The sequence below is a fragment of the Gopherus flavomarginatus genome, chromosome 12 (assembly GCF_025201925.1).
Source record: "Gopherus flavomarginatus isolate rGopFla2 chromosome 12, rGopFla2.mat.asm, whole genome shotgun sequence".
NCBI lineage: Eukaryota > Metazoa > Chordata > Testudines > Testudinidae > Gopherus > Gopherus flavomarginatus.
In genome coordinates this window covers 1019232-1045591 of record NC_066628.1, presented here as the reverse complement: position 1 = coordinate 1045591, position 26360 = coordinate 1019232, and the positions used below count along the sequence as shown (strand labels likewise).

The following is a 26360-nucleotide window of genomic DNA, read 5'->3' as shown; positions in this document are numbered from 1 at the left end:
TATATATATATTCACAGAGAACATGAAACAATGGGTGTTACCAGACACACTCTAACTTTCTAACTTAACTTTCAAATGTCTGAACAGCAAATGTAACTTTTCTTGTCTGCATAGTAAATACTGGCATTTTTATCTGTTTGAATAATCAAAGTGGTGCTTTCCGTGCCTTCTTGGTTGCAAAGATTTGAACTGCTTCCTCCTGAAGGTCCACAGTCTGGGCCAGCTCATGCTCTTTTGAGATGGTTGCAAGGCCGACTAGCCTCTCCTGTGTCATTGTGGAGAGTAGATGTGTTTTTATTAACTTCACCTAAATCACTCGCATCAATATCGTGCATGTCATCTTGTGTCAACACTGTCTCTAGTGCCCTGCATTGCTGGTGCAGGTCTTCTTCAGGTATAGTGAGGAGTTTTGGAATATCATACAACATCTCAAATATACTGCTGTGTTCCTTGAGCTGCATGAAACATTCTTCAACTTGCACAATCTAGCACCTGATTAAAGAATTCAACTTTGAATTGTTGTTTAGGGTCTCTTATGGGATTATCCTGTGCCTTGTCATCAAAATGTCTTCTTCTTCGGTGACTCTTGTATTCCTGAATGGGTGGGGAAATAGCTTCAGTGTGAAGTTCTTCTGCCAACTTCTGTGCACACTTCAGAACGTTTTGAAATCCCTCATCTGACCGGTAGGACTGTAGATATGACTTTGCTTTGTCCAGTTGTTCCATTGGTCCAAATATATCAAGGTCAACACCTTGGAGTCTCTTGCTTACACCATTTATTTCAAACAGTATGTCATGCCACAACACTAAGCCACACAGAAATTTTAAGTTACGTATGTTTCTGGTGACTCCATTTCCCTCTGTCACTGTTCTCTCATGAACAGTTCCTGTCATAGCATTATCCTCCATAATGGCAACTAGGGCATCATCTATCTTCCCCGTTTGGTGTTTGATAGGCTTTATCACCTCCACTCGACTTTCCCATCGCGTGGCACTCAGTGGTTTCAGTATCAGAGATGTTCCCAGATGTTGCTTCAAAATTTGCCGTCGATGAGCTGATGCAGAGAAAAATACATAGATGCTTTGAATTGCATTAAAAAATTCAGCAGCCTCACTAGAAGCTGATGCTGCATCACTGACCATCACATTCAGTCAATGAGAACTGCATGGGACAAAAAAAGCCAGAGGGTTTAACTCTCGGATCCGTGTCTGCACTCCTCTGTTCTTTCCTCTCATGTTGGCACCATTATCGTAGCCCTGACCTCTCATGTCAGCTATCGCAATTCCCATATCTTCCAGCTTTTTAAGGGGCACATTTGTCACACCAGCTCCTGTAGTATCATCAATGTCAATACATTCTAGAAAATGCTTTTTGACAGTCACCATTGCAGGGACATTTTCACTAGGTTCTGTTGCTGTTACAAAATGCACCATTGAAGTTATTTGTTCCGTATGGCTGATGTCAAGTGTGCAATCCGGAATAACAGAGTAATATCTTGCTGACTTCAGATCTGCCATAATCTTCTGTTTGACTTTTGTTGCCAGTAACTGTATGATCTCATTTTGAATTGTTTTTCCAAGGTAGTGGTGCGTGTAGATTTCTTGGGTGGTGACTCTTCTTAGATGCTCCTGGAGTACAGCATCAAACTCAGCCATCAGCTCCACAATTTTAAGGAAGTTTCCATTGTTTGGCACATACAGCCAATCGAAAGTGCCACGCAGTGCTAGGTTTTGGGTAGCAAGCATTCTCACAATGGCAACGAGCCTTTTCAGAACATTTTGCCAGTAAAGAGACTCTGATGCAATCTTCTCTTGATGCTGATCATCTGTGGTGGCCTTTAACCTTAGTCTCATCTCAAGATCTTTCCACCTATGGAATGCTCTCTGGCGATTTGCTTCCTTCTCATGGCATGCCAGATTTCTAGCCAGATTTTTCCAATCCTTTGTTCCTGTAGAACCCAAAGTGGCTGGAATATTAGACTGGAAGAGTTTGCAACAAAAACAGTATGCAGCATTCTGGGTTTTTGAGTACATAAGCCATGGCCTCTCCACTTTGTCACCATTGGGGATTTCACGCCAGTCATGTGTTGGATGGAAACTTCTATTTTCATTGTCTTTGGGGAACATGAAGTTTTTCACTTGCTGTGGCCCAGGCAGTACAAGGAAGTCCCTCAGGATACTGCTCAAGTGGGTCCACAGTCCTGGATCATCTAGACTTAAGGAACTAAACTCAGCAGCTGCTGTTTCCTGCACCTCCACCGCACTCTGCTGTGCAGCCCATGAAATAAACCACAGCATTAAACACCTTTGACTTTCACTACTCAGACTTTTCCCTCTTTGTTACTTTTTTCCTGCCCTCCAGTCCCCCAGGTGTAACCCCAACTTATGTTTCCACCTTAGCTGAGCCTGGTGCCCCCTATTTCTCCCCCGAGAAGGGTTACTGAACAGCCCTGCCAGAGGTAACCGGAGTTCACCTGCATCTCATTGGTGACATGGAGTTTCTCTGAGGTTAGGTGACCCACTGCTGTATCTACCATGACACCACTGCCCGCGAGGGTCGCTGGGCTGGTCCCCCTCTATTCCAACTTACCCCTGTGGGTCAGGTGGGGGGAGTCTTGGGCTGGGTGTTGGGGATTTCTGGCAGGCCCCCAAAGAAGGATGGGGGGGCTGCGGGGGGCTCTGGCCCATGGAGGAGAACGGAGCCGAGGGGCTGGAGGGTTAAGGAGCAGAGGCCTTGGCAGCAGGCTCTGCAGAAAGTTCTCACTGGCAGGTCATTTCTCCGCCCCCCAATGTTTCCAGCTGACTATCCCTGGTCTGTCTCCCCCTCCCTTCACCCCAGCTCTACTCACCATCTGCCACTGCTGCCCCCAGTGTCCCCCAGCACAGCCCCAGGGCCATGGCTCCTGTGCTGGGTCAGGGTTTTCCCCCAGTTTGGAGAGGAACAAACCCCCCAGCTCCAGCCCCTGGGAATCTGTAGCTGTGAGGTACGGGGAATGTTCTTGCTATGTTCTGTGAATGCTGAGTGGGGAGTATTGACCTGGGAAGGTTGCAGGGGAGTTGTGCTGGGACTGGCTGTCTTGGGGAAGGGAGGATACCTGAGCATGTAACCTGAGAACCCAGGAGGGGGATTGGAGGCCAGGTAACACCTCTGCCCCGGAAACTGGACAAAGGCTGGGGGAGGAGTCAGGGGGAGGCTGAGTGAGAGGCTGGGGGGAGTTTTCAGCTTTGAAGCTGGCTGGGAAATGGAGGGGTGCCCTGACGGGGCTCGGGCCTCCCAATGGGGCTGTGGCCTCCCTGGGGCCCCAGATGGACCTAACTAAGGGGGGTCTTGTTGTCTGTACCTGCAAGACCTGTTTGGGACCATGTTCCTATCATCTAAATAAACCTTCTGCTTTACTGGCTGGCTGAGAGTCATGTCTGACTGCACAGTGGGGGTGCAGGACCCTGTGGCTTCCCCAGGACCCGGCCTGGGCAGACTCGCTGTGGGAAGCGCACGGAAGGGCATATGCTGAATGCTCCTAGGAGAGACCCAGGAGGTGAAGCCGTGTGAGCTTCTTGCCCTGGAGACAGTCTCCTCCGAGGGAGAGGAGGCTCCCCAAAGTCCTGACTGGCTTTGTGGGGAGCAGTTCCAGAGCATCGCCCAGGGACTCCGTGACAACTGGTGGCAGCGGTGGGATGTACTGCACCCCGTGAATGGCGCTTCTTGCAGTAAGTGACTGGAGAGCAGTAAAATGCAGGGGGATTGACAGGGACCAGGTGGGCTGAAGATTCAGAGAGAGATGGCTTCAGGGGGCGATTAACCCCTGAGAGGTGGAGACCTCAAGAAGGGCTGGTGCACTAGAGGTCCCCCTGGAAACCGTGGGGAGCGGTGAGCACCCCGGCCTGTGAGTGGCCAGCAGGAAGATGTATGCCAAGCGGCGCAAGTGTGACCTGCTGGAGCTGTGCAAGCAGAGGGGGCTGCGTCCGGGGAGACGCACCAAGGACCAGCTGATTGCCCAGCTGGAGCAGGGAGACCGCATGAGTGAACGGAGCCCTGTCTCTGAGGGAAGCAGCTGGGCAGATGCAGCGCAGGCACCAGTGTCTGTCCCCGCTGGGAGTGGTCAGCCGGCCGCTGAGGGCTTCCCGAGACCCCCCCTTCCTGTGCCTAGGGGAAAGGCGGGGAGGAGCCCAGTGTATACCGAGGGCACCGTGACCCCCCGGCCAGCAAGCGATCCTCGCAGCAAAGTTCGCTGGCCAGCAGGGGATCGTCCCGGCGACACTCGACATCTGTGGAGTGGAAGCAGCTGGAATGGGAGAAAAAGCTAAAACTGAGAGAGCTGGAGGATCATGAGAAACAGAGGGAACATGAAGAGAGACAAAGGCAGTGGGAACTGGAGGAGAAAGAGAGACAGACAGAGCATGAACTGAAGCTGGCCCGGCTGAGGAGCAGCAGGCCCCCGGCTGCAATGAGTGAAGGGGGGCCCAGGACCGCGCGGAGCTTTGAGAAGTGCATCCTGGCCCAGCGTAAGGAGGGGGAGGACATGGATGACTTCCTGGATGCCTTGGAGACGGCCGGCGAGCTGCACCAGGTAGCTCCGGCAGACAGGCTCCGGGTTCTCACCCCCTTACTGGACCCCAAGGCCGTGGCATTGTACCACCGGCTGGGAGAAGAGGAGAAAGGGAACTACGAACTATTCAAGCAGGCCCTGCTGCGCAAGTTTGGGCTGACTCCTGAGATGTACCGGGAGAGGTTCCGGGGTCAGGATAAAACCCCTGAGGTCTCATATCTGCAACTAGCCATCTGCATGGAGGGATACGCCAGCACGTGGGTAGATGGGGCCCAGACGAAGGGGGACCTGCTTAAACTGCTGGTACTGGAGCAACCGTATGAGCGGTGCCCATCCGACCTGAGGCTGTGGTTGAGGGACCAAAAGCCAGAGAACCCGCGACATGCAGGGCGGCTGGCCGAAGAGTTTGTGAAGAGCCGGACGGGGGGTGGCAGGGAGGAGTCCCAAAGGAACAGGCCCGCCATGATGCAGAAAGAGAGTCATCCTGGGACCTCCCAAAGGGGGAATAGGGAGAACCCCCTCCCAAGGGGGACATTCGGCATTAGGGCCAACCGACCAGCTCGAGGGGACCAATGGGACATGGGCTGCTATCACTGTGGCCAGAGGGGCCACGTACAGACCCAGTGCCCCAGGCTCAGGGATAGACCGAGCAGACTGGACCCACAGAGGGTTAACTGGATAGTGGCCCAGCTGGATGAGGGGCAGGCTTCCCAGGAAAGGGGGGCTGGCAGCTTATCAACTGTTCAGGAGAGAGGAGGGCCCCAAGCCAACAACTCCGCAGAGCTGGATGCTCCAGACACCAGGTTTTCCGTTTACAGGGTGGGCGCAGGGCTGTCCCGGCGGAGCGAGTGCCTTGTTCCCCTGGAGGTGGATGGGAGGAAGGTCAATGGATACTGGGGCACGGGCGCTGAGGTGACACTGGCTCAGCCCGAGGTGGTAGCTCCAGATCAGGTGATGCCCAACACCTATCTGACCCTGACGGGGGTGGGTGGGACCCCCCTTCAAGGTGTCTGTGGTGAGGGTACACTTGACATGGGGAGAGGAGGGCCCCAATAAAGTCAGGGTGCACCCCCATTTACCCACTGAGGTGTTCATGGGAGGGGGACATGGAGAACTGGCCAAGCAACCCCCAGGGTGCCCTGGTCATGACCCGTAGCCCGAGCCTGCAAGGGACACTGTGCCCTGAGGCGCAGGACCCTAACCCGGTGGGGAGAGAACGCTCAGGGACACGGCTCAAGCAGGCTGCAGCTTCAGACCCAGCCAGCGAGAGAGAGCAGGTCCCCATCCCTGCCCCAGCTGCTGAGTTCCAGGACGAGGTGCAGAAAGATCCCTCCTTGCGGAAGATAAGGGACCTGGCTGACCTCAGTGTGGTACAGAGCATGGAGGGAGGTTGCTGGAAAAGGTTCCTGTGGGAGAAGAGGTTCCTGTACTGAGAATGGGCTCCCCCAGGGGAAATGGAGTCAGGGGGGATCAGGAGGCAGCTGGTGGTTCCCCAAAAGTATCGCTACTAACTGCTGTGCCGGGCCCATGACATCCCCCTCTTAGGGCACCACGGAACCTGGCGTTCCTGGCAGAGGCTGCTACAGAACTTTTACTGGCCTGGGGTCTTTACCCATGTCCAGCAGTACTGCCGATCCTGTGACCCCTGCCAGAGGGTGGGGAAGGCCCGGGACAAGGGGAAAATGGCTGTAGGACCCTTGCCCATCATTAAGGAACCCTTCCAGAGGGGAGCCAAGGTCAAAAGGGGGGCTCTGAACCAAGAGAGCCCGAATCACAGCCCCCCAGACTGGAACGCGTGGAGAAGACCCCAGCCCAGCTTGAACCCCAGGGGTATTGGGGTGGGGAAAGGACATGGGCCGCATCAGCTTTCCCACCTGCGAACTACGAGTGCCACCGAGCCCCCCCCCCGACCTAAAGAGGGGCAGGAAACGGGAAGGGCCTGGGGTAACACTTTCCCCACGAGGGGGCGGATGCTGGGGCATCCATGGGAACGTTGGTGGGTTCGAACTTCCCCAGGTCACTGGCTGAAGAGACCCCACTCAGTTCGGTCTCGAAGGGGGGAGATGTGACAAAGTGGGAATGTTCTGGCTGTGTTCTGGGAAGGCTGAGTGAGGAGTGTTGGCCTGGGAAGGTTGCACGGGAGTTGGGACTGGCTGTCTTGGGGAAGGGAGGATACGTGAGCATGTACCTGAGAACCCACGAGGGGGATTGGAGGCCAGGTGACACCTCTGCCCTGGACGCTGAACAGAGGACACAAAGGCTGGGGGAAGAGGCTGGGGGGAGTTTCAGTATGGAGCTGGCTGGGAAATGGAGAGGGGCGCCATGACGGGCCTTGGGCTTCCCAACAGGGCTGTGGCTTCCCTGGACCTAATTAAAGGGGGTCCTGTTGTCTGTACTGGCAAGACCAGTTTTGGCCTGTGTTCCTGTCATCAAATAAACCTTCCCAGCTGTGTCCCGGCTGGCTGAGAGTCACGTCTGACTGCGAAGTGGGGGTGCAGGACCTGGTGGCTTCCCCAGGACCCCGCTGGGGTGGACTCGCTGTGGGAAGCGCACGGAGGGGCAGAGGATGCTGAATGCTCCAAGGAGAGACCCAGGAGGTGAAGCCGTGGGAGCTTCTTGCCCTGCAGACAGTCTGCTCCAAGGGAGAGGAGGCTCCCCAGAGTCCTGCCTGGCTTGGTGGGGAGCAGTTCCAGAGCATCGCCCGGGGACTCCGTGACAGCAGCCCCACCTTGTCACTTTCCCTTTCCCAAGTGTTGCCAATCACAAGCCCAGCCGGCCAATCAGAATGCAGGGAGGGATCTTGCATCGCAGTATCTCAACAGAACCGGGTCTGGGAGGTTTCTCCCCAGAGCTGCAGGCGAAGAGCCATTCACTTGGCAGCACCCCAGGGAGGCTCTGCTAGCTGGTGCTGGGGGGACAGACTCCAGCACCTCGGGGGTCAGTCCCCACCCCCACAACCTCCTGCACGTGGGAGACCAGCCGTCAATTCTCACAAGGTCCTAGCTCCTGAGGCCAGACAGGCCCATCTAATCTGAGCTCTGCCTGGCCCAGGCCAGAGCCCTGCCCGGCATTCACTGCTGGTTGAACTGGGGCAGATCTCTGAGCAAACCTCTAGTCTCGCACGGTTTGGAGTCTGTTCTGAAAGCCCCAGCTCCCGGAGTCCTCTGGGTCTGTGAGAAGGACACTCTCCTCTTTGATTTTAACAAGCAGGTTCCTAGCCCTGGGGTTTGTGAAGAAAAGTTTGAAAACTTCAAGTGAGAGCGACTGAAAGGCCCAGATACCAGGCAAAAAAAGAAATACTATGCACAGTTAACCTGTGGAACTCCTTGCCAGAGGATGTTGTGAAGGCCAGGACTATAACAGTTCAAAAAAGAACTAGATAAGTCCATGGAGGACAGGTCCGTCAATGGCTATTAGCCAGGATGGGTAGGGATGGTGTCCTGAGCCTCTGTTTGCCAGCAGCTGGGATGGATCACTTGATGATTCCCTGTTCTGTTCATTCCCTCTGGGGCACCTGGCATTGGCCACTGTCAGAAGACAGGATACTGGGCTAGATGGACCTTTGGTCTGACCCAGTCTGGCAGTTCCTATGCTCTTAAGATATACTGGAATTGGAAAAGGTATAGAAAAGGACTGACAACAACATGATTATTGTGTGAGGTCTGAGCTATATATTGACCTGGCTGTGTGGCTGATCCCTTGGGATTAGAATGACCTTTTGTTTGATGAAATTGGTTTTAAATAACCACTCATCGTGAAGTCTAGTGTCCGGGTGATGAAATGAGTGCTGCAATGTCTAAGGACTTGACTTTTTGTTAACCAGTGAGGTGAGACAGTTTACTTTTGTTACTGGCTTAGTATATCTTATGGGAGAGTCACTCCCACTCTGGGATGCGTCTGCTCTATTTCTCAGCAGTTTGTCCTGAATTTGACATCCTTAGCTATGACCCACTGAGGCACAGTGATAGCATTACGACACTTTTCCACAGGGCCCCCGCTGTGTAGCTGGACTGGAGAATGGGAAGCAGACGCAAACACTGCGAGTCTTGTACGTTTCTATCCCTTAACCCAACATAATGAAACAAAGGGCAGCTCGAGCTCATGGAACTAGGCTGCAGCAAATCAAAACAAGAACTCACCAGAGCTCCCCTCTCCGGCATCACGTGCGCCAGAGACAGAGTGCTGGGACTGGCCTGAGTCCCCGGGGTGGAGAAGAGGTCCTGTCTCGCCAAGCTACCAGACAACCCTGTCACCTGTCCCACCTCATCCTCCATCTCCACTTCCTCCTCGGGGGTGAGTCTGCTGGCTGCTCTCTCCAGCCCCCCGAAGTGTCCACAGGGCTCTCGGTGATGGAGGTGGGGCTGCTGCTGAGGATGGCATCCAGCTCCTTGCTGCACCGGAATGACGGTCTGCCTCCCTTGCCTTCTGGTACGCCTGCCTCAGCTGCTTGATCTTCACACGGCCCTGCTGCATGTCCCGTTCATGGCCCTTATCCAGCATGCCACGAGAAATCTTCTCATAGGTATCAAAGTTCCTACAGCTGGAGCAGAGCTGGGAATGCACAGCCTCCTCCCCCTACAGACTGAGCAGATCCAATGTCTCAGCTGTGCTCCAAGCAGGAGAGCACTCGCCGCGTGGAGCTGCCATCGTCAGCGGGGAGGATGCAATGTGAGCTGTCCACACTGAGCAAACAGGAAGTGGCATTTCAAAAATTCCCGGTCCTTTAAAAGGGGGAGGGCAGATGCCCATGTGCCTGGGTGCAGGGCAGCAGAGTTTGAACTGCTGACCAGAGCGGTCAGGGTGGGCATTGTGGGACACCTCCTGGAGGCCATTTACAGTGACATAACCAAGCGCAGTGTCTACACTGACACTTTGTCAATATAATGTTGCCGCAAAAAGCTCTTTGCCTCTCATCAAAGTGGTTTTATTTTATTGGCATAGCAGGAGAGTTAAATCGGCGGGAGGAGCAGTGGAGTGTGTACACCTCCGCTGTTTAGTCGACAAAATTGTGTAGCGTAGACATGGCCTCAGTATCCCCCTCTGGAGATAGTGATGTTGACCAGTGGCCCAGGGGAGCGGAGAGATTCCATTCGCCTTGTTAAGTTTTATTGAGCTCAGAGACGGTCAAGGTTCCCACAGCCGCCTTCGTTAACAGCCTGTCTCACCACCGGCCCCCAGGCGCTCAGGCCTGTCTGACAATTCAGCATCTGTGACCCAGTGACCCCCTGCCGGCCTGCAGCCCCTCCCGGGATCAGCTCTGCTCCGCCAGCCTGGGATAGAAACCGGAGTGACACCGGCCCCGGTGCTGACAGACCCACACGCTTGGAGCCTGCAGCCCCTCCTGGGATCAGCTCTGCTCCGCCAGCCTGGGATAGAAACCGGAGTGACACTGGCCCCGGTGCTGACAGACCCACACGCTTGGAGCCTGCAGCCCCTCCTGGGATCAGCTCTGCTCCGCCAGCCTGGGATAGAAACCGGAGTGACACTGGCCCTGGTGCTGACAGACCCACCCGCTCGGAGCCTGCAGCCCCTCCCGGGATCAGCTCTGCTCCACCAGCCTGGGATAGAAACCGGAGTGACACCGGCCCCGGTGCTGACAGACAGCGGCTGCTGTTACTGTGTGACAGACCCACCCGCTCGGAGCCTGGAGCGCCTCCTGCTGGCTCTCCACAGCCGTGCGCTGGCACTGCCCAGGCCAAGCCCCAGCCACACGCTAACCCGCAATTCCCAGCGCTCCGGGCGGGTCGCAGAGCACCAGCCTGACCAGGAGGCCACGACCTTCGTTAAACACGACTGGTTCCGAGGGGCGTTACAGCCACGGACAGTTCCATTGAGCGAACGTTGCAGCCCTGGGCTGGGCCAGGAGATCAGCGACGGCGTTTCCAGCCAGAGACCGTCACAGACGCCGGTCGGATGTGTCACCTCATCAATGTATTTTACAAAACACTCTTCTCGCACTCAGGCAGTCGAACACGCCTGCCCCCCCCCCCGGGACTCCCTGCGCAGAACTGACACCCTAACGCAGACGATAAAGCCAGTGACCCGACATCATACACTAATCAGACACTGTCAGTATGTTCCATGTCACCCTGTGCCGGGGGGAGGAGGGGACGGGTCGTCAGGCTGGTGCTGGGCTATTCCTCGGGGCCAGGGGGTTACTCGGCGAGGTCTCTCTGCACCAGTCTGTAGTAGGGGCCCTTGCGCCCCATCAGCTCGGCGTGCGTCCCCTCCTCGGCCACAGCCCCGCCCTCCAGCACCACGATCCGGTCGGCGTTCTCCACTGTCTGCATGCGGTGGGCGATTACCAGCACCGTCCGGGTCCCCCGGCTCAGCACTGACTGGCGGATCTATGGGGAGGAGCAGAGCCGCATTAGGATCCGTCCGCACCCGACGCAGACCAGAGACACTCAGGCTGTCCAGGCTCGGAGTTCGGATCCCACTGCACCCACCACTCACCGCGCATTCGCTCTCCGCATCCAGTGCGCTGGTGGCTTCGTCCAGGATCAGCACGGCCGGCTGGCGGGTCAGCGCCCGGGCAATGGCGATCCGCTGCTTCTGCCCTGCTGAGAGCTGCCCACCCTTCTCCCGCACATCTGCAGGAGGTCAGAGAGAGAGGGAGGAGTCAGGACTCCTGGGTTCTCTCCCCGACTCTGGGAGAGTCTCCTCGACTCTAGTTAGTTACGGGGGGGCATTTCCCAGAAGCCCTTGCAGCATGGGTGGTGGTGACTCACCTGTCTCAAAGCCGCTGTCCAGCTCCGCAATGAACCCAGAGGCGTGGGCCGCTCTGGCCACCCTGGTGACCTGCTCCTCCCCGCAGCCCCCCAGCCCGAAGGCGATGTTCTCCCGGATGGAACCAGAGAAGAGGACGGGCTCCTGCCCCACCAAGGCCACCTGCCAGCGAGAGGGGGCAGCGTTAGGGGCTTAGACCCCCAACATGTCACACCCAGTGAGCAGCAGCCCTGCCCCTGCCCCCCACTGCCTTCACCTGACGGTGCAGGTACCGGTGCTCGTACTCCCGGATAGGGGCCCCGTCCAGCAGGATCTCCCCGGCCTGGGGCTCGTAGAACCGCTCCAGCAGCCCCACACACGTGCTCTTCCCGCTGCCGTTCAGCCCCACCAGCGCCGTCACTTCCCCGGGGCGCAGCTCGAAGGACACGGCCTGGGACAGCGGGGAGAGTATCAAAGTGTCTGTTGCACGGGAGGATTGGGAACCAGGGGGATCCTCTCCTTGGGGGAAGGCCCATGAGCTGGGGGTAGGGTGTAGCTGGGGGTAGGGTGTAGCCGCCTCGCTGTAGGTACCTTTAGGACCTGGCGGTCCGGGCGAGAGGGGTAGGAGAAGGAGACGTTGCGGAAGGAGACGTGTCCCTGCAGAGACTCTGGCGCCCGTGTCCCGTCGGTGCGCACAGCTGGCTCCCGGTCCAGGTACTCAAACACCTTCTCTGCCGCCCCCACATTGCTCAGCAGGTCCCCGTAGGTGCATGCCAGGGTCTGGGGAGGGCAGGGATGAGAAGAGAAGAGGAACAAAGGAGAAAACTACTAGCTAGATACAGCACTTCCCATCTCCCATTGTAAAGACGTGAAGGCCAGAACTGACCATCAGCTTATCCAGTCTGATCTCCTGTATAAAAGGCCGATGAGCCGCACCCTGTTACCCCGTAACTCAGGCGTCTTTCAGAAAAACTTCGAGTCTGGGCAACACCAAATAACAGAGAATCCATCACTTCCTCGGGGAGTTTGTTGTTCCAATGGTTAGGTACTGTCACTGGGAAAAATGTGTGTTTCATTTCTGATTTAAATTTGTCTGGCTGCAGCTTCCAGCCACTGGTTCCTGTTCTGCATTTCTCCGCTAGACAACGGAGCCCGTTAGTACCTGGTATTTTCTCCTGATGAAGCTCCGTCACGCACAATAATCAAGTCACTTCTCAACCTTTTTGCTGATACACAGATTGAGCTCTGTCCATCTCACTGTCTGACACGTTCTCCACCCTCACATCCTGTGTGTGGCTCTTTTCTGCATCCTCTCCAACTTCCCCAACACCCTTTGTACAGGATGTGACCACAGTGTTCCAGCATTGGCCTCTTCAGTGCAGTATAGAAAGGGAAAGTCACCCTTCCCCTACTAACTGCTCCCCTCTTTATACACCCCAGGGCCACATTAGCCCGCTGCCGCAGAATCGCACCGGGAGCTTGTGTTCCGTTACGCAAAGTCTACACTAGGAAATTAGATCAGCAGCTAAGTCCCCTCTAAGCTGTGTGGCTGCGTGACTGTGCAGCAGGCTATCAAAGGCCGTGCAGGTGGGAGAGGCACCCCCCCCCCCGAGCCCAGCCCTAGCTGAGCCCCTGGCTGCTGCAGCCTCTCCCTTGGCCCCGGGCTGCTGTAGAAAGAGAGGGCTGGGGGGAGCCCTGGGGAAGTCTGTGCCCCAAACCCCTCATTCCCGGCCCCACCCCAGAGGCCACACCACTAGCTGGAGCCCTCAGTCCCCCACACCCCAACCTTCTACCCCAGACCTGATCCCCCTCCCGTACACCCCTCATCCCTGGCCCCACCCCAGGGCCTCACCCCCTGCACCCCAACTCCCTGCCCCAGCCCAGAGCCCCTTCCCAAACTTCAAACTCCTCAGCTCCACCCCTACCACCACCACCTCCATATTGGCGCTTCTCCCACCAACACAGCTACTGCCTCTCGGGAAGGTGGAGCACCTGAGGGCAGACGCCCTCTCGCTGCTGTAGGTAGCGTCTTCACAAAGTGCACTTTAAGTGTAGACCTGCCCTTACTTGTCCACTATGACCCTAAAGTCTGCAGAGTCCCTGCTTTCCAGGATCCTGTCCCCTAGTCTGTGGTTATGTCCTGCATGCCTTGATCTTAGCTGTCTGACTTTGCACGTGGCTGTATTAAAACACATTCTGTTTGAACAGGTACAGATTACTTCCACAATCTATATCACTCTGCATGACTGCCCCGTCCTCAGCATTATTCACCATTGCCCCGATCTAGGGGTCAACCACAAATGTTATCAGCAGTGATTTTATATTGACTTCCTGATGACTGATTAAAATGCTGAGTAGTGCCAGGCCCAGTACTCATCCCTGCAGAGCCCCACTAGAAAACCCCACATTTGATAGTGCAGCAAGTTGGTTACCCGCTCCTGCCCTGAGGGGTTTAAAAAGCCGCCTGGCAGGGCCTGAAAGCTCTGCTCTAAAAGCTGGGCTGACTGGGGAAGCAGCTGCAGCTGGGCCACACCTGGCCTGTATATAAAGGCGCAGGCACAAACAGACTCCCTCTGCCTGTAGAGGGAGAAGGGCCTGGCTGCAGGGAGCTGGACACAGGGTACCTGAGTGGAGCAGGGCTGGGGAAAGGTAGAGGAGCTGGGGAGCTCCAGCCTGGAAAGCCCCAGGCTGTGGCCTAGGGTAAGGCCAACAGGTACTGGGGGTTGCAGGGGGCAGCCCAGGCAGCAGGTCCAAACCCTCCTTGCCAGTGATGAGTGACTGATACTGCAGTCTGCCCCAGGGCACGGGGCTAGATGATGACTGGCAGTAGCCATATACTGAGGTGGGGGTTCCACAGGGAGGGGAGACCCAGATTGGTGAGGGACTGCCGGGGGCAGCACCCCAGTTAAAAGGGCACTGGGGTCCAGGGAGGGACATGGGGTTAGATCACCAGCCTGCAGAGGGCTCTCTGGAGCTGAATCGAGCTAATTCCCTGAGAGACCAGCAGGAGGTGCTGCAGGGGTGAATCCGGCTGTCTACAGATAGTCACTTCCTACTGACACCATCTGAGACTGGCCAGCTTGTTTTTCAATCTAAAGTCCAATAACTGGCAGTGATAGCACTTGTTTAACTCTTACAGGGTTCGTTGCTAATCCCAACTAACATGGGTCTAAGCACCCCTGGGTTTAGCCTGCTTGTAAGTATCTTGATCAAATGGTTATAAATGTTTTGTTACTGTCTGGGTGTGGTAACTTGCTTATTACTTAGGTTTTTTAGCAGGGCTGTCAAGCAATTGGAAAAAATCATGATTGACTATGTGCTTAATCACACTGTTAACCAATAATAGCAGTTATTTAAATATTCTGGATGTTTTCTACATTTTCAAATTGATTTCAGTTACACCACAGAATACAAAGTGTACAGTGATCACTTTATATTTTTATTACAAATATTTGCACTGTAAAATGCTAAACAGTATTTTTCAGTTCATCTCATACAAGTACTGTAGTGCAATCTCTTATGAAAGTAACTTACAAATGTAGTTTGTTACATAACTGCACTCAAACAAAACATTGTCAAACTTTAGAGCCTACCAGTCCACTCAGTCCTCCTCCTTATTCAGTCAATCGCTCAGACAAACAAGTTTGTTTACATTTGCAGAAGATAATTCTGCCCTCTTCTTACTTACAATGTCACCTGAAAGTGAGAACAGGCATTCGCATGGCACTTTTGTAGCCAGCATTGCAAGGTATTTACGTGCCAGATATGCTAAATATTTGTATGCCCCTTCATGCTTCAGCCACCATTCCAGAGGACATGCTTCTATGCTGAAGATACTCATTAAAAAAATAGTGTGCTAATTTAAATTTGTGACTCAACTCCTTGGGGGGGAAATTTTATTTCTCCTTCTCTGTTTTACCTGCATTCTGCCATATATTTCATGTTATAGCAGTCTTGGATGATGACCCAGCACATGTTGTTCATTTTAAGAACACTTTCACTGCAGATTTAACAAAAAGCATAAAGAAGGTACCAATGTGAGATTTCTAAAGATAGCTACAGCATTCGACCCAAGGTTTAATAATCTGAGGTTACCTTCCAAAATCTGAGGGACACAAGGTGTGGAGCATGCTTTCAAAAGTCTTAAAAATGCAACACTCTGATTCAGAAACTACAGAACCTGAACCACCAAAAAAGAAAATCAACCTTCTGCAGGTGGCATCTGACCCAGATAATGAAAATGAACATGCATTGGTCCACTCTGCTTTGGATTGCTATTGAGCAGAAGCCATCATCAGCATGGACACACGTCATCTGGAATGCTAGTTGAAGCATGAAGGGGCATACAAATCTTTAGCACATCTGGCATGTACATATCTTGTGATTCTGGCTACAACAGTGCCATGTGAATGCCTGTTCTCACTTTCAGGTGATGTTGTAAACAAGACTGGGCAGCATTATCTTCTGCAAATGTAAACAAACTTGTTTGTCTGAGTGACTGGCTGAACAAGAAGTAGGACTGCGTGGACTTGTAGGCTCTGAAGTTTTACATTGTTATTTTTCAATAGTTATTTTTTGTACATAATTCTACATTTGTAAGTTCAACTTTCATGATAAAGAGATTGCACTACAGTACTTGTATTAGGAGAATTGAAAAATACTATATTTTTTATAGTGCAAATATTTGTAAAAAAAAATAGTGATCACTGTACACTTTGTATTTGGTGTTGTAATTGAAATCAATATTTAAAAATGTAGAAAACATCCAAAATATTTAATTTCAATTGGTATTTGATTGTTAATTATGCGATTAAAATTGCAATTAAATTTTTTAGTTAATTGCATGAGTTAGCTGCAATTAATCAATAGCCCTACTTTTTAGGCATCTTTAGAACAATTGTGTAAGTGCCATTCGGTCTCTGGATTTAATAAAGGAATTGATGGTTAAGTTAGCGTTGTGATAATACTCTCAAATAATTATAATTGCAACACACTCCCTCTTTCCCCAGGGACTGCTTTGGGCCTACAGGATCCCTAAGTCCAGCCCAGGAGGGATTTGAACCCAGCTCCCATCAGCATGTCAGACAAACACCTGCATGAGGACAGGCTGAGTCCCAGAAACCCTCCTTCCTCTCAGTCTATTAGGTGGTGGTCCTCTAGTAACCGTGTAGGGAGATCAGGCCATATGGGCCCATTAAGATCCAGCCCCTTACCTTAATGCAGCCCCCTGCATCCCACTGGTAGAGGATGAAGGAGACCAGGCTGCCCTTGGTCAGGAGCCCGGCACAGATCTGCTGGTACCCGCAATACAGCATCAGCGCCTGCACGGCCAGATGCAGCAGCTGGGGGAAAGAGAGAGTATTATACATGGTGTTGGGACAGGGGGCCCAGACCCCCAGCTGACCGGCTGTACAGTGTGGTTCTAAGGGTGCATCCCCTGGACACCTAGTTCCCCACATGCTGGCTAACCCATCCAACCACAAACTGCCTCCCCCGGACGCCTGGCTCCCCTCACCCCTGTTCACCTGGCAGAAGAGCAGGTAGAGCTCTCTTTCCAGATTGTGGCGCTTTTTCAGCCGGTGGGTCTCAGCCAGCGCCGCCTTGCAGCGCTGCGACTCCTCCTTCTCGGTGGCGAAGCTGCGCACAGTCTCAATGGAGGAGACCGACTCGTGCACAATCTCGCCGGAGTGCGCCATGGAGTCCTGGATCGCCCTCAGCACGGCCTGGGGAGAGAGGGGTCAGAGATGGGGGAGCCCCAACAAAAGGGACAGTCCCTGCTGCCCCAGGTACCTCTTCACATGTAGGGTCCCTGGCATGGAGGGAATCTCCCCTGCCCCATACCTGGTGTCGGGCATTGTAGAGGTTCTGGGTGGCCATGGTGAGGGGGGTCTGTCATAAACAGATAGCTAAGGGTTAATGTCTCTTCCACCTGAAGCACCTGACCAGAGGACCAATCAGGAAACCGGATTTTTTCAACTTTGGGTGGAGGGAATTTTGTGTCTGAGGTCTTTGTTTTCTGCCTGCCTGCTTTCTCTGAGCTTTGGAGAAGTAGTTTCTACTTTCTAGTCTTCTGTTTCTAAGTGTAAGGACAAAGAGATCAGATAGTAAGTTATATGGTTTCTTTTCTTTGATATTTGCATGAATATAAGTGCTGGAGTGCTTTGATTTGTATTCTTTTTGAATAAGGCTGTTTATTCAATATTCTTTTAAGCAATCGACTCTGTATTGTATCATCTTAATACAGAGATACCATTTGTATGTATTTTTCTTTCTTTTTATATAAAGCTTTCTTTTAAGACCTGTTGGAGTTTTTCTTTACTTCAGGGAAATTGAGTCTGTACTCACCAGGGAATTGGTGGGAGGAAGAAATCAGGGGAGATCTGTGTGTTGGATTTGCTAGCCTGATTTTGCATTCCCTCTGGGGAATAGGAAAGTACTTCTTGTTTCCAGGACTGGGAACAGAGAGGGGGGAAGGGAAAAAGGATTATTTCCCTTTGTTGTGAGACTCAAGGGATTTGGGTCTTGGGGTCCCCAGGGAAGGTTTTTCAGGGGGACCAGAGTGCCCCAAAACACTCTAATTTTTTGGGTGGTGGCAGCAAGTACCAGGTCCAAGCTGGTAACTAAGCTTGGAGGTTTTCATGCTAACCCCCATATTTTGGACGCTAAGGTCCAAATCTGGGACTAAGGTTATGATAGGGTCTCGAGCAGCGTGAGCAGCGTCAGGTGCCAGGACAGCCCCAGCATGAAGCCGTACAGCCCCAGCGCCTTCACCAGGCTGCGCAGGAAGATGTTGGCGTTGGCCGGCACCGAGCGGCTCATCGTGGTGGTGTCCTTGGAGAGGCGCAAGGTCAGTTCCCCTAAGGGGCAGGGGGAGGGACAGGATGTGGTGAGACATGGATCCATGCCAGAGAAGGGACCTGGTGCTGGGCTGGGGATGTCTCTGTGGTAGGGGTTTATGGCACAAAGAAGCCTCTGTCCGATGTTGTCTAGAGTGGGTGCAAATTCCACAATGTAGCTTGATCTCCCAAGGCAGGAGACAGGACGCTTGGGACAAACTGGATGGGCCTGATTCCCAGTTACCTGATCCCAGCAAGGGGGATGGGAGGTAGCTGGTTAAGGTGGCTTTAAACCCTATTCTGGCCCCTGTCTGCCCTCTGGGATAAGACAGAGCAGCATCAGGGCTATCACATTTAAAAACCTTAGTGTAGACAGGGTTGCTCATCAAGTGAACTTCACTGGAAGAGAGCTTAGGCTGTGACTCCACGGGACCCAAGGCCCCTGAGGTGCTGCCCTTATGGATAGAGAGACTGTGGGGAAGAGATGCCGGGGCCAGGACCCACCTGTTTTGACCTGCTGGAAGAAGGCCAGGTCCTGGTGCGTCAGGGAGGAGAAGAGGAGCTGGCGGATGCGGATGTTGAGCCGGGAGAGCGTGAACATGAAGAGCCCCTCGTGGCAGCCGGCAGCCAGGGAGCTGGGAGGAGAAGGGGAGACTAAGACAGAACAAAAGAGGAAAGACACACAGAGATTAATCCTACTTCTGCAATCAGCTGTGCATCCCCATACAGAGCTCACGCTGGCTAAACTGGGCAGGGCTATCTCAAACCTCACCTTTCAGAAACCCCACTCCACCCCAGAGAGACCCTCGGTGGGGAGCAGTGTGCGCAGTGAACAGTGGGGGCAGTCCATGAGTGTGACACTCTGTACCTCAAAGTAGCACCCCGGAACCATAGATTCACCATGGTGATGTGATTATGAGAGGTTTTGTACAAAGTATGCCCTGAGTCTTGATCTGCTGAACATAAATATCTTGTTGGATTGTACGTGCTCTCATTGTGTGGGAAGTTATGAAGTATTGCTGTGTGTATCACTGAAATATCTTGTGAGGTTGGGAACACCCACAACCAGCCTTTCAGGTACATCAATGCAGTAGCCCTCACTAGCCCGACAAGCGATTAATGGCTCATTAACACCCAATCCGCTATCTCAGAGGCTTCTCAGAGAAGGCACATTTACACCATGGGGGTGGACTAACATGTCACAGCGAGGATCTTTCTAGCAGCTGGAAGAAAGTATAAAAGAGGACCAGTGCCATCACCGCTTGGCTTTTCTCCTCCCCTATCGCAACATCTGGAAGCACAGCGGGAAGACAAAGACTTTGAGGAAGACTGGTCCCAGTCTGGAATGGGGTCTAGTCTGTGTACTGAGGCACTGTAACCGGCTTGCACCATCTGTCGGGGTGAAACACCTCTTCATTCAAATCTTGCTTAGTCTATTTAAGTTAGAATTTAGACTGTGAATTTATTTTTGTTTCTTAGGTAACCAACTTTGATCTCTGCACCTGCTACTTATAATCACCTTAAATCTCTCTCTTGGTAGTTAATAAACCTGTTTGATAGTCTACTTCCACCCACCTAAACCAGAGTGTTTTGGTTGAAGTACTTGGGAAACTCTCAGCTCAGTTGATAAAGGCTGGTGTGTGCCCTCTCCGCTCCACAGTCCAGGCTGCACCCCGGGGACCCCGTCACAATGGGGGTATCAGCTTAAGAGACAAGGCTCTTCTCCAGGGCAGGGTTGGAGTCTTGTGGGGTAGCAGTGCTGGTGGGGAAAGTGGGATCTCACCTGCCAAAGGAGGTCAGGCCCATGAGGACGATGGCGGTGGTGAAGGCGTGGCCGTAGCTGCTGCCCAAGATGTCGATGACACGTCCCGTGTAGTAGGGGATGAACATCTCACCTGCCACAGAGACACAGGGGTGAGCCAGCCCTAGGACAAGCAGGGCGCTATCCCCCAAAGCAAAGCCCTTCCTTCCTGCCCTACGAATCTGTGGACTTGTGTTTCTCTTGACCCTCATTCAGTATTTTCTGTCCCAGCAGGGGACTGTCAAACCCACCATTTCTCTTCTACTGGAAAGATATTAATAAACTTTAGGGACGTTCCCACATGCTGAGCCCTCTGCAAATTCTGCTCCCAATGGCAGGCTCAGAGAACACACTGGTCATGGCTGGAGGGGCGGGTGGCCCCCTTGAAGAGGAGTCAGGACCCATTGGCTTCTTTAAGGAGAAGGAGACCATCTCAGCCAGCTGTGAGTAATTAACTAACCAGATGCTCATTGGTTAACGAGCCCTGGCCCTGAGAACAGGCTGAGAAAACAGAGCAGGAGAGCTCCAGGGGAGGGAGCTGAGGGTGTCTCCCAAACAGCCCGGAGCTCTGTGCTGTGTTGCTGGGAGAGGTGCTGAAGTTGGTAGCAAGGGCCTGGTTGCAGGGAGGCCATGCCCTGGGGGCGAAGGGTCTGGCCATGGGGCTGAGACACTCACATGGAGTCTGCCCCGCGCCAAGGGCTGGGTGAGGAGCTGCCTTGGGTCTGCTGCATTAAAGGGGCAGGGGGGCTAGTCAATGCATAAAGCCTTGGTTACCTTACTATGACCCAGCTGGGGAAACTAAGGCAGGGGGTACATGCAGAGCTGCACCTGGCTGCTGGAGGTCTGTGGAGCTGGCATGCACCTTGGACACTGCCCCATAAAGCACTTGCTTTGTGTCTGTGACTTTACAGCCTGATGGGTTGGCTGCTTTGGGAAAGCCCCAGTCCCACTCACACACAACCTGAGACACAACTAGCTCTTTACAGCAAAAGCAGTAACAAGAGTTGGCTTCAAAAATGGAGGGGGGAGAAACGAGGGTGGGGTGACCAGACAGCAAGTATGAAAAATCGGGATGGGGTGGGGGGTAATAGGAGCCTAAATAAGAAAAAGCTCCAAAAATTGGGACTGTCCCTATAAAATCGGGATGTCTGGTTACCCTAAACGAGGGGGAAACAAAAACTTGTTTCTGCTTTGGAGGGTTCTATGGGTTTTTAAAAATCTTTCAGAAACATTTTATTTTAGGTGGGTTTTCCCCCCATTTTGCCTTGGGCTGGTCTGCAGTTTTTCTAAGCGTCTCAACCACTGGAATAGTGACAGGGCAGCAGAATTACACTCGTTTCTCCTTTCTGCCACTCGGTCACTTTTCCCAAAGCCGATGACGTTTGGATACTGAGTTGCCAAAGTAAACGGGGGGGGGGAGGAGCAAGAGTGGGGTCAAAATCACCTCTCCCCCGCCTACTCCCCAGGGCGATTGGTGAACCCGGGACAGGTATTCCTTGGCCTACAGGGTCCAGTCCGGAGATGTGCTCAGAGGCATCTCGCTGGCTTGAGCCCCATTCCGAATCCCAGAGAAGGTGGCAACTCCCTTACAGCTTTTAGCCCAACGCTTAGAGCCCACACCGGGGATGCTGAGAGACCCTGGTTCAAGTCCCCATCTGCCTGAACAGGAGAAGGGGTTTGAAGAGAGGTTTCCCACCTCTCACGAGAGGGCTCTGAGTTCTGAGCTGTGGGATATTGGTCTGCCTCAATCTCTCCTGGTGAAGTTGTGCCACGGTGGACAGACCCTTACAAGAGCCCTTGGGCCAGAGAGCAGGTGGGAATGACTGTGTCATCCAGCGGTTAGGGCCCCCACCCTATTCCAATCCTCTTTGCTCATCGTGGGGATGGGCACTTAAACTAGGGGGCTCCCACGCCCCAGGCAAGGTCGCTATCACTGGGCACCTCCTCCAGCACTTTCGCGCAAGACACAGCGCCTGCCTCACCAGGTGAGGGGCTCCCATGTGTGGGTCACAAGCAGTGGCTGGTGCCTCCCTGAGCCCTGGACTTAGGCAGCTGTCTCCGAAGGGGTTGTGTGGGGGCTCAGTACACGAGCCTCTCGTCAGCATCTCCTGTTGGCTAGCTAAGGCGGCTCCCCCCCTCTGTGCATCCACCCCCACCCCCCGTTGGCTGTACAGGGAGCCTTGGTGCTGGACTCAGGCTGTGTCGACCAGTGTTCCTGGGATTTCAGGGTAGGTGTTGCAATCCCGGCATCTCTTGAGGGCCAAGGCCTGTGTGACCTGTCAGAGCAGCCTGGGCGCAGCACGGAACTGAACCCGGGTCTCTGACTTTCTGATCGAGCTCTGAAGTTGTTCTGTCAGTAACTCCTTTGAGCCTGGCACCTGCAATTAGCACCCCTGCCTGGCAGCCTTCCCCCACAGGGCCCACTCGCCAATCACACCCAGGGTGAGGAAGATGAAGGCCCCAGGCAGGAAGGGCACATCGGGCCAGGACAGCTCCACCAGCCGGCGCAGGGTGGCCCTGGACTCCTGCTCTCTGTCCTCAGCACCGGGCCCCCCAGCCCTGTCCCTCTGCCCCAGGGCCCCCCAGGTGAGCTGGGCCAGCCCCACTGCCCCATAGCTCAGCAGCAGCCAGGCCCAGGGGGCGCCGGCCAGCAGGGCAGGGGGCACGTCGGTCAGGGGCAGGCAGCTTCGCAGGGCGAGGTACAGGGGGGGCAGCAGGCACAGGGCAGCCAGGGCCCTGGGGGGGGACAGGTGGGGCTGATCCGGGGCCAGCAGCCCCCAGGCTCCCCAGAGCCCCAGGAAACGCACAGCAGCTTCCAGCCAGGTGGCCGGCAGCCCCAGGGGGGCCAGCGAGGGGACGCCCCAGCCCAGCAGGGCCAGGTCGCAGAGCAGCAGGGGACAGCCCAGACGCAGGGTGAGGGGCAGCGGCATGGAGGTGACAGGGCCTGCAGAGAGACAGCAGAGGGGAGCAGTCAATTGAGGGGTTCATGCACCGACTGACCCCCCCATGTCCCTCAGTCCCCCAATTTCCAGTTTGCCCTCAATTCATCCCCATCCCTATCTGCCCTACTCTGCATCCTGATCCACCCCCAGATCAGTGATCTCCCTACACCTCCCCTGAATTCCCTCCACCCCCAGTTTTGTGAACTAGTTACATGGCAAACCTGGTGGCTGAACTTTGTGACTTTGTCCTCACCCACAGCTATTTCACATTTGGGGACAATATATACCTTCAGGTCAGCAGCACTGCTATGGGTACTCGCATGGCCCCACAGTATGCCAACATCTTTACGGCTGACCTAGAACAACGCTTCCTTAGCTCTCATCCCCTAACGCCCCTACTCTACTTGCGCTACATTGATATCCTCATCATCATCTGGACCCATGGAAACGAAGCCCTTGAGGAATTCCACCAGGATTTCAACAATTTCCATCCCACCATCAACCTCAGCCTGGACCAGTCCACACAAGAGATCCACTTCCTGGATACTACAGTGCTGATAAGCGATGGTCACATAAACATCAACCTATACCGGAAACCCACTGACCGCTATACTTACCTACATGCCTCCAGCTTTCATCTAGACCACGCCACACGATCCATTGTCTACAGCCAAGCTCTAAGATATAACTGCATTTGCTCCAACCCCTCAGACAGAGACAAACACCTACAAGATCTCTATCAAGCATTCTTACAACTACAACACCCACCTGATTAAGTGAAGAAACAGATTGACAGAGCCAGAAGAGTACCCAGAAGACACCTACTACAGGACAGGCCCAACAAAGAAAATAACAGAACGCTACTAGCCATCACATTCAGCCCCCAACTAAAACCTCTCCAGCACGTCATCAAGGATCTACAACCTATCCTGAAGGACGATCCCTCACTGTCACAGACCTCGGGGACAGGCCAGTCCTCGCTTACAGACAGTGCCCCAACCTGAAGCAAATACTCACCAGCAATCACACACCACAGAACAAAAACACTAACCCAGGAACCTATCCGTGCAACAAAGCCCGATGCCAACGCTGTCCACTTATCTATTCAAGTGACACCATCATAGAACCTAATCACATCAGCCACGCCATCAGGGGCTCGTTCACCTGCACATCTACCAACATGATATATGCCATCATGTGCCAGCAATGCCCCTCTGCCATGTACACTGGCCAAACCGGACAGTCTCTACGTAAAAGAATAAATGGACACAAATCAGACATCAAGAATAGCAACATTCAAAAACCAGTCAGATAACACTTCAACTTCCCTGGTCATTCAGTAACAGATTTAAAGGTGACAATTTTGCAACAGAAAAGCTTCAAAAACAGACTCCAACTAGAAACTGCTGAACTTGAATTAATATGCAAACTAGATACAATCAATTTAGGCTTAAATAGAGACTGGGAATGGCACTCAGCCCCTGCACCTGTCCCATCCCCGGCCCAGCTCCCTGCGCCCAGAAACCCCCCGTCCCGCCCCAGCTCAGTCCAGCCCCAGCCCTAGGTACCAGACACACCAGTCCCAGGTTCCAGCTCTCAGCTCCCTGCCTTAGTTTCTCAGAGCCTGGTGCACACAGGCCACAGCCCCTGCAGCTCAGATCCCAGCACACACCCAACTAGCTGGGATTCCCATCCCATTCCCCCCCACCCCACCCCCGGTGCCATGGGATTCAGTCTCCACTCTGAGTTCAGGCCAGGGCCAAGCACCCAGAGAGCTGCAGGGTAGGGGCACCGGGTCTGGGCTCTGGGCAAACAGGACTCTGGGGGACTTTCCCCAGCTCTGAGCTATGGGGTGTGAAGGTGGCCAGAGCCCCCCAGGTGACTGTGGGGCTGGGAACAGGCCAGGGGCTCCTCACACAGGGAGGGGGTTGGAGAGGTGGAAATCCCTCCAGCCCAGAGGTGATTCACCCACAGCGCCCACCCAGGGGCCAGGAACCAGGGAGAGGGATCTCCACGGGAATAGGGGCACTGCAGAGATTATCCAGGCACCCATCCCCAGGCACCCGGGCCCCCTGACCTGCCTCAGACACCGAGTACAACATTAAACAGGACAAGGGCAAAGTTGAGGCTATATTGAATTCTCCCCCTCCCCAACAACAGGGACCCCATCCCTCAGGTCACGGAAATCACTCTCATCCTCCCCACCAGGAATCTCTCCCTACCCCACCTCCATCCCACTGGGGGGTACAGGGACCAGGCAGCTGCAGCCCCAGCGGTCAGGGAGATGGGGCTCCTGGGGAGACCCCAAATGATGGGTGACATGACAAAGTGTGGAAGGGGGACAGTTCATGCTCCGTCCCCTGGTGCCCAGCGGGGCAGGGCCTGGGGGGTTGGTGCCTGGCTAGAGGGAAGGAACTGCGGGGGGGGGGCTGGTGCTCAGAGAGGGGGAGGGGGTCCTGGAGCCTCACTGGAAGGCAGGAACTGGGCAGTTTTGGAGGGTTTCTAGTGCCCAGACAGGGGGTCCCAGCACTCGGATAGGGGGAGTAGGACTCAGCCAAGCGGTGGAAAGAACCCCCAGAAAATATGCATAAAAATACAGATTTTATTACAAGCAACGAATAATAGAATAATAATAGAAACAACTTGATTTCCCCCCTCCAGGTCTCCCTTCCTCCACCACAACCCCCTCAATGTGGGAAGGGGCGGGTCCCCCTTTGCAAGGATGTCTCTGGCCCTGGTGCACACCTATCACAGCAGCTGTGCTCAGTGTGTGTGTGTGTCCCACCCCTGGTCTAGCAGGGTGTGAGTGACCTTGCACTCAGGAGCAGGAGGCTGCAGAGAGGTGGAGTCCCAGCTGAAGCCTGGTCTCCTGTAATCCATGCTCAGCACCAGCTCTGCGTCCCCTACTCAGAGCCATCAGCTAAATCAGGAACTAACTCAGCAGAGTTTAAACTCCCCCTGGGGGAAGGAGCAGCCACATGCCAGGGGCAGGGGGTCTGAGAACCTCCCATCCTGCAGAGGAGGGAGTCACACACCAGGGCACCCTGAACTACTCCCACCCCAGGGATGCCCAATGACAGCATCAGAGCCCCCCAACCTCCACGCTATCCCTGGAGCTGCCCTCTTCGTCCCCATTGAGCTGTTTCTGCGCCAGGCGCCAGTAGCAGCCCCGGCGCGCCAGCAGCTCCTGGTGGGTGCCCTGCTCCCGGATCTCCCCATCCTCCAGCACCAGGATGCGGTCGGCTCGCTCCACGGCGCTCAGGCGATGGGCGATGAGCAGCACCGAGTGCCCGGCCCGGGCACCCTCATAAATCTCCTTCTCCACCTGCAACGGCAGACGCCCGGGGTAACGAACCATCCCATGTATGGGAGCTGGCCGAGGTGGGCTGGGTGGTACAGGGCAGGGTGTGTGCAGTGCCCCATTAGATAATCTCCATAATCCAGCCCAGTGTATCAGTTACTGTCACACTCGACAGATTAAATCCAGTGAGGAAAACTTTCCACAAGTGGAAACAGGCCGTTGTTG

General features: G+C 54.3%; 3 protein-coding genes across 3 annotated transcripts in view; all 3 read right to left on the bottom strand.

Moving 5' to 3' along the window:
- The window catches only part of LOC127032749 (class I histocompatibility antigen, F10 alpha chain-like), a 111093-nt gene that overhangs the window by 17897 nt on the left and 66836 nt on the right, over nucleotides 1-26360 (bottom strand). The gene's annotated exons all lie outside the window — the stretch shown is intronic.
- LOC127033082 (antigen peptide transporter 2-like) overlaps nucleotides 10460-26360 on the bottom strand; it is a 44326-nt gene continuing 28425 nt past the window's right edge. The window contains 13 exon segments of the mRNA XM_050920886.1: nucleotides 10460-10894; nucleotides 11004-11140; nucleotides 11279-11438; nucleotides 11533-11706; nucleotides 11847-12035; nucleotides 16469-16597; nucleotides 16781-16978; nucleotides 17097-17144; nucleotides 18027-18112; nucleotides 18596-18726; nucleotides 19875-19986; nucleotides 22321-22836; nucleotides 25922-26159. Coding sequence (XP_050776843.1) covers nucleotides 10703-10894; nucleotides 11004-11140; nucleotides 11279-11438; nucleotides 11533-11706; nucleotides 11847-12035; nucleotides 16469-16597; nucleotides 16781-16978; nucleotides 17097-17144; nucleotides 18027-18112; nucleotides 18596-18726; nucleotides 19875-19986; nucleotides 22321-22836; nucleotides 25922-26159 — 2310 coding nt within the window. The 3' untranslated portion in view covers nucleotides 10460-10702.
- Nucleotides 22069-22849, bottom strand: LOC127032771 (antigen peptide transporter 2-like). The gene has a single exon (XM_050920353.1). The coding sequence runs from the start codon at nucleotides 22820-22822 to the stop codon at nucleotides 22277-22279; it is 546 nt and encodes a 181-aa protein (XP_050776310.1). The 5' UTR covers nucleotides 22823-22849; the 3' UTR covers nucleotides 22069-22276.

Bases quoted from the DNA above. Each gene is read 5' to 3' on its own strand.
- LOC127032771 (XM_050920353.1), bottom strand. From the start codon at position 22,822: ATGCCGCTGCCCCTCACCCTGCGTCTGGGCTGTCCCCTGCTGCTCTGC.